The sequence below is a fragment of the Lepidochelys olivacea genome, assembly GCF_965140295.1.
Source record: "Lepidochelys olivacea isolate rLepOli2 genome assembly, chromosome: 8".
NCBI classification, from domain to species: Eukaryota; Metazoa; Chordata; order Testudines; family Cheloniidae; genus Lepidochelys; species Lepidochelys olivacea.
The window spans coordinates 15,988,874-16,006,232 of record NC_140418.1 but is presented as its reverse complement, the minus strand read 5'-3'; the positions used below and the strand labels follow the sequence as shown (position 1 = coordinate 16,006,232).

At 43.6% G+C, this 17,359-nt stretch overlaps 1 protein-coding gene across 2 annotated transcripts; it reads left to right on the top strand.

Annotated features, from left to right (window-relative positions):
- Positions 1 to 7,410: 7,410 nt before the first annotated feature.
- Positions 7,411 to 16,581, top strand: GNPDA1 (glucosamine-6-phosphate deaminase 1). 2 transcript variants are annotated; one of them, XM_084635903.1, is made up of 7 exons: positions 7,411 to 7,548; positions 9,246 to 9,375; positions 10,679 to 10,780; positions 12,131 to 12,313; positions 13,374 to 13,558; positions 14,444 to 14,618; positions 15,245 to 16,581. In XM_084635903.1, the coding sequence occupies exons 2-7, from the start codon at positions 9,252 to 9,254 to the stop codon at positions 15,340 to 15,342; spliced, it is 867 nt and encodes a 288-aa protein (XP_084492029.1). In that variant the 5' UTR covers positions 7,411 to 7,548; positions 9,246 to 9,251; the 3' UTR covers positions 15,343 to 16,581. The 2 variants fall into 2 exon arrangements, with proteins under 2 accessions (XP_084492029.1, XP_084492028.1); XM_084635902.1 differs by lacking the exon at positions 7,411 to 7,548 and adding an exon at positions 7,787 to 7,806.
- The last annotated feature ends 778 nt before the right edge of the window (positions 16,582 to 17,359 follow it).

Below are 17,359 nucleotides of genomic sequence, written 5' to 3'. Positions count from 1 at the left end.
TCCCTGAGACTATCATCCTCCTCAGCAGCACAGAGGCTGTTCTGTTCTGCATGTAGTTGCAATTTTCATTGGTTGTAAGTTGTAATGATAAAAAGTGCTTTGTAATTTCTGGAGTGCCCAGTTTGCTGTAAAGAGGCATCCTCCCACAGCTGAGGTCTTAGCAAGCACACATCTCATACCCTCCTCCTACCCAGACTGGATTACTCACAGCTGTGCATTGTTAACCCAGGCACGTAGTTAAGGCTCTACAAGTCATGGAATATTGTGGGGGAGGGGAGATAAGTATACCAGTGGTGCCAAGATGGCATGGAAGGAGGTATTATGAGCACACTCCTACTCCCATTGAAGTCAGTTGTAGAACTAACTCAATGATTTCAAAAGGAGCGGAACTGGGCCCTGTGCTTTTACAAGGCCTAATGGCTGTAATGATTCCCCAGGGTGCTGGGGGAGTATGCTAAGCAGCAGCTTTTGGTATCTCTTAGTAAAGGGGTAGGTTATGCTCCCTCCAGTGCAGTTTATTGGCATTTGATGAGCACAGTCATTACCACCCCCTGCTCCACCAAGACAATCCCCCTTCAAGGAGTGGCCCGCACTGATGGTAACATCAGCCAACTTCCTCCTTTTCCTGTCAGCTGCCTCTTGAATGGATGTGTAACCCTTCTGCCCGTCAGAGTTGGCAGCAACAAGGGCCGGGTTCAATATCTAGGGGTTCCATTCCAATAACACAATGCAAACCGGCTCGAGCCCCCACCCAGTGACCTGGGACAAATATATACCACCCCCGCTGGGCGCCTCCAAGAGGCAATACTTCCCCTCTCGCAAGCACATAGTCTGAGTGTAGCAAAAGTCTTTTAATAACAGAGAGAAACAATGTGGCATTATGTTGGGGAAACACCACCAACAGGATTCCTAACACAACCCATGAGCAAAAAACAACCCCACCCCAGGCAAATTGGGGCATGCCCTTTTCCCTTTGGTTCTTGAGTCCAGCAACCCCAAATCACCCAAAGTCCCAAAAGTCCAATGCCCCAAAAGTCTCTGTCCCTGGTCAGGGCAGCCCCAGAGTTCGAAAGTTTATCGGCGGAGCTTTACCTCCCAACCTGGGTGGAAATGGGACGGGGGTAAGAGGCACCTTACGTGATCTGAAGCTGACCGCCCCATAGCTCCATAGCGGCGCTCCACTCCGCCAGCCGCCCCACAAAACTCCTTCGCGCAGCTGCACTCTGCTCCACCAGCCGCCCCATGAACTCCTTCGCTCAGCTGCGCTCCGCTCCGCCAGCCGCCCCACGAACTCCTTCGCTCAGCTGCGCTCCGCTCCGCCAGCCGCCCCACGAACTCCTTCGCTCAGCTGCGCTCCGCTCCGCCAGCCGCCCCACGAACTCCTTCGCTCAGCTCCACGGCCCACAAGCAGCTCCTGCCATCCACACACTGCTCCGCGTCGAACTGCTTCACCAGCCGTCCCGCAAACTGCTCCGCAATATATCTTCAGGCTCCCCCACTACTTAACACAACACTCAGTGATGTCAGCTCTTAGGTGAATTCAGCTTATAGTAGGGGAGCCCCAGTGCTGGTGCACTGTCAGCCCAAAGTGAGCTCAGCAGCCTATAACTAGACTTCTAATGAAATCAAAATTAGCTCTGATATTCCACAGTGGAGAGAGGAGGAAGTGCAATCAGCATGTAAGGCCCTCACCAAGGGGCCCATGCCACCAAGTATTAATACTTGTCCCCAGCCTCTCTCCATTCACACAGTTTTGGAACCCATGACCCTTGCCTAGCGAGTGCTACTTAGATGATGGTGAATCCCTCCATCATAACAAAAGGCCACATACAGTTCCAAGCACAGTTCCCATAATCAGGGTAATAACAATTTATTCTTCCTGCCCCAATAACAGAGACACTGGGGATCCCACAGCAGCCAAAGTGACCATTTGGGCAGCTATGGTCTCATTCTAGGCGTGGTGGGTGTGCCTATGCAAATGAGATCGGCCCCTGAAGTTCTTTTCCACAACTTGCCACACCTCACCACCAGATGTCAGGGTGGAGCTCATCCTGACACTGCTTACAGATGAGTAAGAGCATCTATGCAGGTTCAGCTACTATTTGGCTCGATGAGCACAAGGCACTCAGTTTGTTACCACTATAACTTTTTCAGTTAGAGTTGTGATTTTTTTACTAATATAGGCCAGGTCTACACTATCAAGTTTGGTGAGGCATGAAAACACCACATACCGTAACTGACAAAGCTTTCCTGGCAAAACCCCCAGTAGACACAGCTATGCTGACAGAGTGCTTCTGTTGGCATAGCTAACATTGTCCAGGGAGGTGGTGATAGCATGCCAACAGAAAAACTCCTTCTATTGGCATTTGCTGTGTCTACACTAGGAGGTTCTGCCGTATAGCTATACTGGCAAAGCATTTGTAGTGTAGACAAGGCCACAGTTACAGCACTACAATCCTAGTCTGGATGCATTTATGCTAGTATAAAGGTGCCTTATACCAGAATAGCTTATTCCCCTTCCCATATGGGACTAACTATACTGGTATAAAGCAACTTTATCAGTACAGTTAAAGCATCACAACTTTTGTGTGTAGACAAGCCCTCAGAAAGTTCAGCAAAGAGTTTGGTATAAATGCTTAGCTGCATTGGATCAGACTAGATAAAGTGAGTTTAAATCACAAGGAAGGTTAATTGTGTGATAAGGCTCTGTACTGAGACAATGGAGATCTGGGTTGTATGCCTGGGTTTGCCACAGGCTCCCTGGGTGACCTCAGGCAAGTCACCTAATCTCTCTGTGCCCCAGCTCCTTATTGTTGAGGATAAATTCATTGTGAGCCACTGAGATACTATGGTGATGGGGGCTGTATAAGCATACAGTGATAGTACTGGCAAGCTCTGGGACTCCTAATGCAGCTGGGGTTTGATGATGACTTGTGTCACTAAGCCCCTACTTCTGACAGACTCAACATCCAAGACTTGTATCCAGGTTTGGCTGGCAGGAGCCAGACAGTTTCATGTTTTTCCTTCTTATTCATCTGTTTTGTTCTTTTTTTTCCCCCTTTTTCTTCACACCAGGGGTGAGAGGAGAAGTGGAACATGCCCAAGCAATGAGGGATGTCAGATGGTAAAACTGAAAGAAGCCATGTCAACTGAGGGATCTAAAAGAGGGTCCCTGGTAGTGGTGATGTTTTACAGAAATTAAAACAGGAATTTTCATTCCCAGAAAAAATTAAAAGCTTCTCAAGCCGCTCCCAAAGAGGAAAATCCTGGTCTCTAAACTCTGCTGGGTTCTGCTGAAGGCAACACAGAGAGTAAGAAAAATATTCTGCTTATTAAAAGTCACCTATTTAAAATGTACCTGCTCTGAGAAGCAGAGTTGTTTGCTCCTTACAATCTGCTAGTTGTGTGGAAAGGAGCCTGTACAGGTACCATGGAGCTGTTTAATACTTAAATCACTGACAACAGCCGACTATAAATAGGAAAACATTGAAATGTGTAAATAATCATAACTGCACATGGACTGCTAGTTATATTCACACAGCTGCTCATTACACAGACCTGCATAATCTGCAGTCACACATAGTACGCAGAGCATGGCTGCTCTCATAACTGAGGCATGCACCAGGATATCTCTTGGATTTTTTCCCCTCTTGCTTTGGGGTTTTATTTCTGCTTTGCTTTTGTCAGGAGCTGCCCATGGCCACTGTGCCTTCATGCAGTGTGGCTATCAAAGTATCTTTTGAACAGAATGTAAAACAAGAGCCTGACCATTTGTGACCATTAAAATTTCATGGCATTTTTATGAGATGTGGGGAGTTAATCCAAGTGTCCTGGGCAAATTCTAGTTCATGTACTATGAACTAGGTCCATTCAGCCGATTCTTGATGATTGTTTGAATATTGTGGGATCACTCCTCAGATGCAGCGGTGTTCCACTTAGTGCATCCGAGAAGCCAAAGGGCCATTGGAACAGAAGAATATGCTGCAAACAGTGACAGGTCTGGGCAAGTGCCATGTAGAAGCCTATGAACCTGATAGTGTTCTAATCACAGCAGAGTGGGTGACCTAGCTGCTTCCACCCAAACCCCTAAAGTGCCATTGCTGGGAGAGGCTAGTGCTGTCATTCTCATAATCAATTCTTATGCAGTCTGTGTCTTCAGTATTTGCTTTTTAGAAAACTCAGAGACCTGACCACGTTACCATAGTAACAGCATGAGATGTGAGCTCTGATGAGGGTTATCTGCAGTCTAGAGGTTCTTGTGTATTGTCACAGGGGCACTATTCAGCATTCTGTCTTTGCACACCAGAAGTTGCACATGTGTTTCAATAATTGAAATGTTTATTTATTACAGATTCCAACAAATGACACTGGTATTGATAGGGAGATCTACCAGATTGAGAAAAGAGGAACTAGGGATCAAGGCTCTTTTTTTTTTTGACCCTATGGACCAGAACTGGTCAGAACTTAAAACTATCACTGGTCCCTCTGATTAGCAATGTTTGCTGGCACTGGTCTAGAACTGAACATTTCAAGTTACAGCTCTGAGATCAGTGTTTCATTCCCCAGGGATTAACAGAAGTAGTAATCCATAGCCAATTAATTCTCTTGAGATTAACGGGTATATTAAAATGATTTAACCCTCACAAGGCAAAAGATAACAAGCATCATCACACAGGGCCATTGCTACTGGTGGATTTATTGGCCATTATATTTCCATCTCATTTTGTGGGGGGAAGCATGTGGGGGAAGCCCAGGCTATCACTGCAGCTGCCCATGATGTACCCACTCTGTGGATGCTCACAGCTCTTCAGGCTTTGGTTCCGTTAGCCAACACTACACGCATTTAAATATTTAAATTATTAAAATAAGAAAACCACACAGGCAGGATCACAAGAGAAACTGCCTGTGAAATTATTATTAAAAATAAAAAGCTCTCTAAATATGAAATAATTAAATAATCTGAAAGAAGAGACAAGTATAAAGGTCCTCCTTAAGTCCCAGCATGTACAGTCTGTGACAGTCTGTATCCCTATGCTCACCCTTTTTACAAGACTACGATACATTTTGTATAAAGTGTGCCTTGTAAGGTATCATTTGAAAACTCACAATTTACTGATCATTCTTGTCCTGATAAAATATGTGTGGCAACGTTGTATGTTAAGTTATAAAATTCTACTGTATAAGAAATGTTCTAAGTCTAGGGAAACAGCTTCAAACCAGTTCCCCAGAGATAAAAGACTAGCCAACACCTCAGCCCAGTGTCAACATAATCAAATGGACTATCACCTGGTTAAGCAGCCATTCTTTGGAAAGAAGAAGTGTGTGAGTGAGAAATTTACATATTGGCAATGGAACAGCTGGAAGTTCCTGTCCACACAGACTTTCCATCTCCTGAATCTCAGCTGATGATTTTCAAAGAGGAAAATAATTATAAGTGACAACAGAGGACACAAATTATCTCTCCCTTCATATCTAGTCACACACAGCACTGACAATACTAGAAAGACAAAGGAAGCACCATTGAACTGGGGAGGGATCCTGGCTGAAAGATCCAGTCAATAAGGCTGCTAGAACATGTGGTGAGAAAGATCCTTTTGCTTTAAGTTCACTTAGCTTGTTAAAATAGGTATTAGTTTGCATTTCACCTTTTATTTCTTTGTAACCAATTCTGACTTTTATGCCTTATTCCTTAAAATCTATTTTTCTGTAGTTAATAAACTTGTTTTATTGTTTTATCTAAACCAGTGGTGTTTGGATTGAAGTGTTTGGGAACTTCATTTGGGATAACAAGATTTGTGCATATCATTTTCTATTAATGCATTTTATATGAACTTGAATTGTCCAGGAAGGTGCTTGGCAGTAGAAGATGCACTGGGGGGAAATCTGGGACTGGGAGTTGTTGCCCTGCTGGTGTAATTCATAGGTGGCTAGCTAAGCACTCGTATAGCTGGCACAGTATAGCTGGGAGTGATTTATGTGCTGGAGGCTGTGGGTGGGCAGACCAGGCATGGTTGCTCTCACAGCAAAGCAGTGAAAAAGGCACCCCAGGGTGGAAAATTGAGGGGACATAGCGATCCATCAGTCCAGATTGTACCCTGGGAAATGTCACACTTTCTTATTATCTGTCATTGTCCTAATGGTTCCTAACCTTGTTAGCTTTTTTGATTGCTGCTGCACATTGAGCAGATGTTTTCAGACAACTATCCACAATGACCCCAAGATTTCTTTCTTGAGTGGTAACAGCTAATTTAGACCCCATTATTTTGTATGTATCGTTGAGATTGTTTTCCAAAATGCATTACTTTGCATTTCTCAGCTTTGAATTTCATCTGCCATTTTGTTATCCAGTATAGGAGCAGTGGAAGCACTCTAAAAGTGGGGGGAACACAGGTGCTGGAATCGTTCCCCCGCCCCTTCTCCCCAAACCCCAGCAGTGCCCATTCCTCCAAGGCCCTGCCCTCACACTGCCCCTTCCGTCCGAAGCCCCCACCCTTGCACCACCCCTTGCCCAAGACTCCACTCCTGCACTGTCTCTTCCCCCTCAAGACCCATCCTCACACCACTCTTCCCCTGAGATCCCACTGCTGCGCTGCCTCAATCCCCAAGACCCCACCCCCGCTTGTTCCTCTCCGCCCCCTCCCCGCTCACCCTTAAAGCCAGTAAAAAGTGGGAGGGCATACCTCTCCCACTTTTAAAAGTGGGAGTGGCCATGGTCCCCTGATCCCCCATTCCGGAGCCTTTGGCCCAGTCACCCAGTTTTGTGAATCCCTTTGTAATTTCACAGTCTGCTTTGTACTTAAATATTTTAAGTAATTTTATATCCTCTGCAAACGTTGCCACCTCACTGTTTATCCCTTTTCCCCGCTTATTTATGAGTATGTTGAACAGCATTGGTCCCACTACAGCTCGCTGGGGGACACTCCTAGTTACCGCTCTCCTTTCTGAAACCTATTCTTTCCTACCTGGGGTTCCCTATTTTTTAATCCATTACTGATTCATGAGAGAACCTTCCGCTCTTGTCTAATCCCCTAACAGCTTGCTTTGCACAAGAGCCTTTGGTGACGGACCTTGTCAAAAGATTTCTGGAAGCTCAAGTACACTATAGTCCCTGGATCACCCTGGTCCACCGTCCACCCCCCAAAGAATTCCAATAAATTCTGTCCAGAGATTGTTGTTTTGGCTACTTTAAAATGAAGCGTTAAAAAGGCAGCTGCTGGTTAATAAATACGGCATTTCAGGAGCTGCAGTGAAGCAAACCAGGACTGTGTGGCCCAAACACAAAGCTCCCAAGGGAGCCTCCGGGGGAAACCGGCTTTGGAAGCGAAGCGAGAGCAGCCCTCGGGCTATTGCAGGAGCCCTCCAACGCCCGCACGCATCTGGCCGGCCGGAGCAAGGGAAGTGCTCGGCTGGGGGAGGACGCCTGGAGCCCACGCTGCTGAGTCAGCTCCTCCAACATGACCCGCCCCCAGTCATATGACGAGGGGCCGCGGCTTGGGGAGAAGCTGAGTGGGGGGCGCGCGCAGCAGGGTGTGGCGCGCGCCTGGGCAGGTAAGTCAGCCGCGGCGGCAGCGCTCCGGCTGTGCGCTTCCCGCTGAGGGGCTGCGGCGGAGCTATAGGAGGCGCTAGAGCGCGCGGCGCGGCTGCGGCTGGGGGGCTGCGCCGGGGCCCCGCGGGGAGGGCAAGGGCAAGGGCAAGGGCAAGGGCAGGGGCAGGGGCAGGGGCAGGGGCAGGGGCAAGAGTTCGAGCCCCAGCCCCAGCCGCTCCCTCGGGATTAAAATGGCGCCTGCGGGAACGCGGATAGCTTCGGTTTGTTGGAAGGGCTTTAAATCTACGGGGGCCACACAGCAAGTGTGAAAAATCAGAACAGGGGGTGGGGAGTAATAGGCTTCTATATAAGAAAAGGCCTCAAATATCAGGACTGTCCCTGTAAAATCAGGGCATCTGGTCAACCTATTTAAATCCCTGCTCCCACCTGCCCCCCCCCCCCGGTGAAGGCTAATGCCTCTGTCCAGGAGCGGGGCCACTTCCTGTTGTTCCCTGTGTAGGGGTGACACTGTAAGGTCCCCTACATGCTAGGCTGGCTGCGTGATCTGGGCCTATGCTCCCAGAGGGAAGGTAGGGGACCAAGCTGACCTCTTCCCAGAATACTCTCTGGGGTGACCTCTCTTTCGTGGGCTTTGTTCTTTATCTGGGGTTAACTAGTGCCCATGATCCTGAGCTAAACCCAGGGGGGAACAGCCACCCACCCACCCTGTGTTTAGTTTTATTGTCAGGTAAGTTAGGCCAGGTCACCTGCAGGCAGCGGGTTGCCTTCTGCTTAGCCCTCACTTTCCTGGGAAGAGGGATTACCTTACAAACAGCTTCCCAAGTCTTCAGACTGGGGGTGGGTTCAAAGGGAAACCACGTTCCCTGTGTCTTACTACACCAGAGTGCCAAGATGCCAGCTTCCTTTTAACTTGGGATCGTATCCTCTCCTGCCAGCATGTGGAGCGGGAATTGGGATCTAGTGGAACCAGGCCTGAAAAGAAGCCAGGGAGTGCTGCTTCCATAGCATTGTTTGCCTTCCTCTCCATCCCCACTGGCTGATCTATTTTTATAGGATTTGGGGTGGAGAAGAGACAGGGTCCAGTGGAGGAAGCTGTGTACCCCTCAAAACGCAATCTACTAGGGTAAACTAATTGCTGATCTGGTCAATGTTAACTTGCCCCTTTCTTTCCCTTTGTAAGTGGTAACCCTGTTTGGGCAAGTTCTGGGGCACTGGCTTGCAGAGAATCCCTTGTAGGATGGCTTCTGTCAAGCTATACCACCAAGAATCAGAGACAGCTGGGAAGAAGAGTCAGCGTGAAGGCATAATTTAAGGAGGGGTATCCTTAGGAACCTACATCCAGTTTCTTCCAGATCCAAAATGCCACACCATTTCAAGAATCGTCTGGATGCTCAGTAAACCCAAGTTCTTTTCCTACCCCTGTATGGGAATAATTTGCCTAGGGAGCAATCTAACCCATAGTAGTGGTTAATTCTTCTCGGTAGTATCTCCTATTGACTAACGGTGTTACTTTCACAGGGCCAGAGTAACTTGGTTATTGTTTCATGAATGCACTCCAATATTGTATGCACCTCTTGCTGTGAGAGGTGGAGGGAGACTATAACTGTACAGAAAAATTAGTAACGATAAAGTTCCCAATATTTATTTCAATGTAGAAAGTGAACTCCTTTGTTTAAGTTTCTTTATTTTAAATGTGCAGGAGACAATGAAACTCATCATTCTTGAGAACTATGCGCAAGCCAGTGAGTGGGCTGCAAAATATATTAGGAATCGAATTATCCAGTTTAACCCTGGCCTGGACAAATACTTCACTCTTGGACTTCCCACAGGTAAGATTTGAAAGAGGATTAATTAAAATGCTGATGGTACCTTCTGTTTAAGCAACTGCAAAGCATCCTATTTCACCAGTTGGAGCATTTAAGTGACAGAATGTTCCCCTATGTGAAGGGACTGTCTCCTTATGCAACATATAGATGGATGGTTCTGTTGTTATTTGGGGAGCAACAGTCTATATAATTTACTTGGCTTATGAAACCTTTCTTTGTTTTTAAAGTAAATAAATTGTATAGAGTGGTGCCTCCCAAATAACAATAATATAGACGCTGATGCATTGCATGATGAAATACCTCTTCACATAAGTGGAATAGTCAGTGGTGCTTTGGAGAACTATGCGCTTCCCCAGTGTGTAAAATAGAGACAGCATTCATCTACTTCCAAGATTAGACCCTTACTACTTGAATTAAAAGAGAAATCTCCAATATTAGCTATACTGGGCTCACACACAGTTGAGCAGTTCTGATTCTGTCCAATTGAGGGTAGGATTGCACACACTCAGCCGGATTATTACAACTGGGCAGAATTGGAGCTGCTCAACTGTGTGTCATAGCCCCTGTATGGCTAATCATAGAGATTCTCCTTTAGTTCAAGTAGTAAGGGTCTGTAATCTTGGAGCAACAGAAGCTGGACTCTATACTCTTGAAACTGAAAGTTGACATAGATTTGTTTTCCATATAACTTTTTTTATGTTAGGGTTGTGATCCAACCACATTCTTGTTTTTGGAGAGGCAGCATCAGAACTACAACCCACTGGGCTGCCCCTCCCACCACACCATGTAGGAACTAGTTTGGTCTCACGCAGGCTACTTCTGTGATGTCTTGGTAAAACCATTGTTTGGTACATCTGGCTGCTTTTATTTTTGTTTTATAACATTTAGTGCTAAACATCTTCAAAGCAACTGTGTTTAGACACTGCCTGTCTCAAACCCCTGCTTTGTAAGGTAGATGAATGCTATCTCTATTTTACATGTAGGGAAGCTGAGGTCCAAAGAGACAATGTGATAGTGGTTGTGTTATTTTCTATACTTAATAATTTTCTGTCTCCCAGTCATTAGTGAGGTTCTGCTCTGAGTAGGATTTTGAGCAGAGGGCACCAGTACTGAATTTGCTGAGATGGCTTTCTGTGTGTGTGAGCCAATATTTTGTAATTAAATAGTTCAGTCTTTCAGTAACATAAACACTTTGAATAATTGAATTAATGATCCATAGCACTTACACAGCTCAGTGTTTCACAGTGTTGTGCATACACTAATTCCACAAACTATTTTGATTCTTTCCCCCCTGTATCTCTCTTAGGAAGCACTCCTTTAGGATGTTACAAAAAGCTGATTGAGTATTACAAGAATGGAGACTTGTCCTTCAAATATGTGAAAACCTTTAATATGGATGAATATGTAGGTGAGTCATCTTATTTCATGAAATGTGGTAAGGACCCAACCAAGCTTTTTTTTTTTTTTTTTTTGGCCCCAAATTTTATTTATTCTGGTGAATAAAATCAAATGAAATCAGTCATTTATGTTAATTCAAAATAAATCACTTTGGGTAGAACCCAATGTAAAATGATCCCAAAACCAGATGGGGAGGAGAGAGAGGAGTTCAGAATGCTGTGTAATACAAATTAACGAACTCCAATTAGAGAGATCACGTTAGCTATAACTCTTAAAAGCTGAGTGATATACTACCCGAGTATATCATTAAAGAAGTCCCATGGAAGATGCTGTTAGTAGATTGTATGCAACAACTTTGAATTTCCCATTTTAGCCCAGCTTTCTTCTGACCAGGGAAACTGCTGCTACTTCTGCTACTTGGCTGGTTTGGAGGGATTGCTGCAGCCCTATCTGTAATTAATAATGAAGACAGGCAGTGCTCCAGCAAGACTGCACTTCAGATTTATTGATATGTGGTCCTATTATGTTAGATTAGGATAGGATTGCCTTGTTTGTGAAGTTGTGATGTAATCTCTTCTCTGAGCTGGTTCAGAGAGAAAAGTGAACAAATCCTCTGGTTATCAAGGTACCAAACATACGTGCTAAATATGTATGTTAGTTTACTCTTTGGCCCTAATGCTATTGCAGCCTCTTCCTGATTTGAGTGGACAGATTTTTTTTTTTTTTTTTTCTGTGAATAGTCAGAGAGCTTAGGTTAGGGTTAGACAGTCTATAAAGGATGACTCTGTAACAATTAGAGAGTTCTTGGAAGAATTCCCTGATTTGTAATCAGACTAAAATTGCTTCTCTGGTTTTGAGATCATGTTAACAAGCTTGGACGAACAATAATTCTGCAGAATGTTGTGAAGACAAGAAAAATTAGACCTGCTGTGTATCTGCTCTTTTGGAGAACCTGCTGCATAATATTAATGCACTGTATCCATATAACTAGGATGATCTGCCTCTCCCTAATGTGACTATTTTTTAAACTCATGGAAGTTAAGGAAGCCCAGCTTGAAGCGAAGATGGGGATAATGGGATTGATTTGTAATCAAAACCCCTGATGTCTATGCAAATGTATGTACAAGTTTTTATATAGGTTATTGTAGCCCTCTCTCTTGCCCCCACTTGTCATTTTAGGCCCCAGTCCTGAAAGCTGTAGCAAACAGGGTGTGAAAGTCAATGGGGCCTTGAATTGTAAGCTATTTGAAGCAGGGATTGTCTTTGTACAATGTCCAGCACAATGGGTCTGGGTCCTGAAGGGTCTGCAGGTGTAACTGTGTAATATAAACATGAAATAATAAATGTTCCTGGTTAACAGGTCTCCCAAGGGATCACCTGGAAAGTTATCACTCCTTCATGTGGAATAACTTTTTCAAGCACATTGACATCTCTCCAGAAAACACCCACATTCTGGATGGAAATGCAGCTGATCTACAGGCAGAGTGTGATGCTTTTGAGGGGAAAATCAAAGCAGCTGGTGGAATCGAACTCTTTGTTGGAGGTGAAAATCAGAAGGAGTAACAGACTTGGAGAGACCACAGCCTTGTTTTTGCCATAATTCTATCTAACTTGGGGGAATTCCTTTTTTTATTTTTGTTTTTTTTTGTTTAAGCCACCTATTAGATTGGCAGTCAGTCAGTAAAGCCACGTGTACATCCCGTCTCCAATTAGTGTATGCACACCTAAGTGTCACCGCTATCCATTCCCTTCTATGGCACTGATGGGGACAAATGCTATGCATAGGTGACTCGTGGTGTTTGGGCTTTTTTTCTGTCTCAATGAGATGTTCAGCTTGTTCTAGTAGCAGTTCTATCCCTGGTCAAGCCTTTCGACCATACTAGGTCCGTGGAATGTGCTTCCTGCTTAAGGAGATGGGTCTCAAAATGTGAAGTATAGACTGGCTCCAAAGTCTCAGGGTACAGGGGTGGGGGATGATGGCAGAGTGGTTCTGATCCACTTGGCTGTGGATGACATCCTTAATGAGTGCTCTTTACAAACTTAATTTTTAAAGTTCAGCCATTTTTGAGGTATATTTGGCCAGAAGAGGAAAAGAGTAACTTTTTTTCCACAGAAGTCAAATAGCTAAAGATGTTGTTCAAATTACTGATTTGTTTTCAATTGCCATTTCATCTAAGATCTAGATTTGAAAATTTCAGTCCAATCGGTGAATTCTTCAGAAAAGTATCTAGTAACAATTAGGGGGAAAGGGGTTCTTATTGCAACCTTTACAATAGCAAGTTCTACCAGGTAACTGCTGTAATCCGCTATAAAGCCTCTGGAACAGTGGTAACTTCTAATCTGATGCTTTTAGGTGCTAACATCCAAGTTACTTTAGTTATTACCTCCCAAAATGCAAAGGAACAGTGTCTCGGCTTTTCTTGACTTCAAGGGAAGCAGGAGCTTGAGCAAAGCTGCAAGTTCTTGTATAAAAGTAATGTGCTTCACCTGTTCTGTAGCTATTCTTGGGCGCCTATAGCATCCTTACAGTAAGAGTGATGTTGGCTTTGTTTCCTATGATGTGTTAAGGTAGTGACATAGTTCTTAAACTGTCTTCAACACAGGTATTGGCCCAGATGGTCATATTGCCTTCAATGAGCCCGGCTCAAGTCTGGTGTCCAGAACTAGAGTGAAGACGTTGGCTATGGACACCATATTGGCTAATGCTAGATTCTTTGATGGCGACCTCTCCAAAGTCCCCACAATGGCTCTGACAGTTGGAGTAGGCACAGTCATGGATGCTAGAGAGGTTAGAATTAAAATTCAGTGACTTAATATAGTGCTCCATGGAGCATCAAAAAGTTGTCTAGTCTTCAAGAAGTGGTACTTTCTGCAGCCCAGCCCCAGGCATTACAGGGCTTCCAGAAACATAGTTTGCTCAACTAAACAAACCACCCAACTACATTCTTAGCTTTTTTTGTGGGGCTTCTCTGATTGCAAAGATCAAACTAGCCGTGATCAAATTAGACGCCCAAATTGAAATGTGGCTTATAAATGTGGAATGATGACTGAGATTTGATCCTAATAAAAGTAAAACTATACATTCAGGGAGAGGAAAAGAAGGGTTGGCTTACTAAACAGTCATATGCATTACAGCAAAATGAGCTTATTCAGGTGGCTTCCATTATGCTACTTTAACATTTTTCATGTAACTATGCAGTACAGTTGTATTTAGCGTGGGAGGCTAGGTAAGGGAGGTGTCTAGGGGATAATCTCACAAGGTAAATGTGAGAATCACTGACTTACTCAGAGGTATACCAGTAAATTGCGAGAGTCACAAGATGGTGTGTGATTGAACTTACTTTTACACCTGTAGTTCATAACTGTTAATTACCTCCTCCAGCTGTCTAAAGTGCTCTAGTCTACTCTTGCATACACACTAAAGGGAGAGCTCAAAGTAACAGGTGGGTAAGCTTTAAAATGGCCAGGCAAGCTCTAATTGTACTACCTAAAATGATACAGCCAAAGTGAACAATACCCAGTCAATGAAGTGAAACATTGCTGGGAAGGACTAAAATAGTTTTCCTCTTTAGATGACTTAATCTCCTGCTTCAAATCACACTTGGGTGTGTTCCCTTTAAATGTACATCACAAAACCTAAGTGGTGTTCCTGTCTTTTTTTAATTAAATTCAGGTTATGATTCTAATCACAGGAGCCCATAAAGCATTTGCTTTGTACAAAGCCATTGAGGAAGGGGTGAACCACATGTGGACAGTGTCTGCCTTTCAGCAGCATCCCAGCACTGTCTTTGTGTGTGATGAGGATGCCACCCTAGAACTCAAAGTTAAAACAGTGAAATACTTTAAAGGTAAGTATTTGGCCACATCAGGCCACTTTTTCAATTCGCTTTTCTATATTTTAAGTGACACCATTTAATTTAGTAAATCTTTCCTGTCAGAAAAATTGTGTTTTGGAGGAAGTGCTGCCAATTAACTCTCAACCCTAAAGTTTTCTTTAAAAAAACAAAGAATACAACATCTCCACTGACTAGAAATCTATTCAGGGTAAATGTAAATGTTGTTTGTTTAAATGTTCCACTATAGTGTTATGAACCCTGTGTTGAGTTAGTAACTCAAAACTAGGAACTACTACTGCTTAGAGGCCATAAATGAAATGCATGAGGCTAGCTTAATTCTCCAAGCTGAGTGAAGTAAGTCCCTCTTTCTGTACATAATAGAATGTAAACTAGATTTAAAAAATTGTTAGTCTGTAGTGGTAAATGACTAAGGATTATTTAAAATTATGCTGACAGTCCCTCTAATATCAAGCTTAAAGCAATGGGGTGAAAAATACTGACTTTAAGGTTGTGTGGGAAGGGGGACATGTATGGATATTAGTTTATTATGAGTGGCTGTAACTTAATTAAAAGCAGAAGTCCTCTCTTCATTGCACTTACTACCCATACTTAGTCTTTCCTTTTCCCCCTTACACCAGGTTTAATGCTTGTTCATAACAAGCTTGTGGAACCCTTATACAGTATGAAGGAAACAGAAGCAGAAAGAAGACAGGCTAAGAAGCCGTACAGTGACTAGTTTCTTCGGGGCTGGTATGGTGCTAAGCAGGCTCTTCTCTTGGAAACCAGCACTGGAGAGGAGGAATCCCTACACATTCTTCTTGTATCTGTTCATAAATTAGCAGAGATGTGCTCATTATTTCCATCTTTTAAAAGAGATGAATGAGTACATTGAGCTTAATAAATTAGATGAGGATATACTGTGTTCTAGCAACCTCAAACACTACTCACTCTAGCAGTGAAGCCAATTGAAATGAGGTGTGTAATCTATAAAGCAAGTAAATGAGAACAAGAAACGAATATCCCTGAACTCAAAGGTGAGGATATGAAAGGAGTAAAATCGAATGGGTAAATTGTAAAATGTATTACAGTTGAAGGACACACATAGGTCCCCCCTGCCCCAGTGCACTTAATCTCAACTGCACTAGCATCATGACATTGAAGTACTAGCACTAACTAGAGTTAGCCATTAAATAAACTTCCTCAAAGCTCCCCTACATTAATTTGTACTATTAGTTTGGGGCTTTCTTGAGGAGATGCTATTAACTTCAGTGTTTATTGATGTATATACCCTTCTACTAAAGCCCTGATCCTGTGATGTGCTACACACCCTCCACTTCAGCAAAATCACAAACCCTGGCTCTTCAGTGTTCTCAGCTTAATAAAATTGCTACCACCAAATGGTTAAACAGCAATTGTGCCTTCTCCATCTGTGTAACTCTGGCTACTATTTCACTTCATGGTCAGATTTCTATAAATCCAAACATGGTGAATGCCACTGTACATCAAGACTAAGGTGCTGTCATTGGACTATAGCAGCCAAGTCTACATATTTGTGTGGATTTGCCATTCCCCCCCTTCCCCACCAATGCCATTAAGTGTTCTGTTGGTTGTAGCAGTGTAGGGCTGATTGCCTTCACTCAAATCTTCTAGACAGTTCACCTCTTGCCTTTCCTCATAGGTCACAGTAGTACATGCAGAGACCTCTCATAATTCAGCTGTTCATGAACATAGCCCATATATTTAACCACCTAAATCCACTTTATGATGAATGAAACCCTCTACTGCTATAGACCATGCTACTTTCAAAACTATGTTGGTTTTACCCTTATTAATACCAAACAGGCTTACATCAAACTACTGAAGTGTAAGTCACTGGTGCTGTTTTTTAGGTGGGGGATATGTATTTGTTTACATGGAAATCCTACAAACTCTTCATAATGTAACTTTCTACATTAAATGCAGTATTTTTTATCCAAATAAACTGAGTCATGTTGCCTGTCTTTACCTATTAACTCTCAAAGTTCTAGTAGGAATTATAACATTGTGCAAGGCCAGACAGGAATAATTGTAGTGGAAAGAGATGCTGGCATGCCAGAAATATCGTTAGCTGGGTAAGACTTGATGGTAAGGATTGTCACCACCCGCTGAAAAGGGCTTCTGTGGAAAGAGGGAGATGGAAGCAGACCTAGAAGTAAAAACTTCAAGAGTAGCTAAGTGACTTAGGACTTAGTGGATGTCCATAGGACTTCAGTGCTCTTGAAAAGTTTTACTCTAAATACTTAACTTTTTTAAATGAACTGAGACAAAACAACCAGAATACATTGCTCACCATGTGGTAGAACCTAAAAGATCATGCAAATCTTGGCTTTCTATAAATTTGGTCTATTACCACCTCTGGATTTAAAAAGCAACTTGTAAAAATAAGTAGAAAAGCATGTTTACTCAATTCCAGAGCCACCACCAAGCTGGTTTCCATTGTTGCAAGAATTTTGCCTTCATCCTAAATTGGTGTGAAATTGCACCAGAAAAACTGGAGGCCCATTTTTAAAGCAGGCCATATACAGTAAATATATATGCTCCTGCTATAAAAGTTTATAGAGCTGCTGCAGAAAAATTAAGTATTTTGCTTGAACCATAACTTGGGCCCTCTAACAGCTATGGGTAAGATACTGTTGAAGAGCTAGAACTACTCCAGCTTCCATAACTTGTCAATCTTTACAGGCATACCCAAGGCCAAAACTTGGCTCTTACCA

Bases quoted from the DNA above. Each gene is read 5' to 3' on its own strand.
- GNPDA1 (XM_084635903.1), top strand. From the start codon at position 9,252: ATGAAACTCATCATTCTTGAGAACTATGCGCAAGCCAGTGAGTGGGCT. The intron at 12,314-13,373 runs GTGAAAATCAGA...TCTTCAACACAG, and splicing joins AATCGAACTCTTTGTTGGAG to GTATTGGCCCAGATGGTCAT. The intron at 14,619-15,244 runs GTAAGTATTTGG...CCCTTACACCAG, and splicing joins AACAGTGAAATACTTTAAAG to GTTTAATGCTTGTTCATAAC.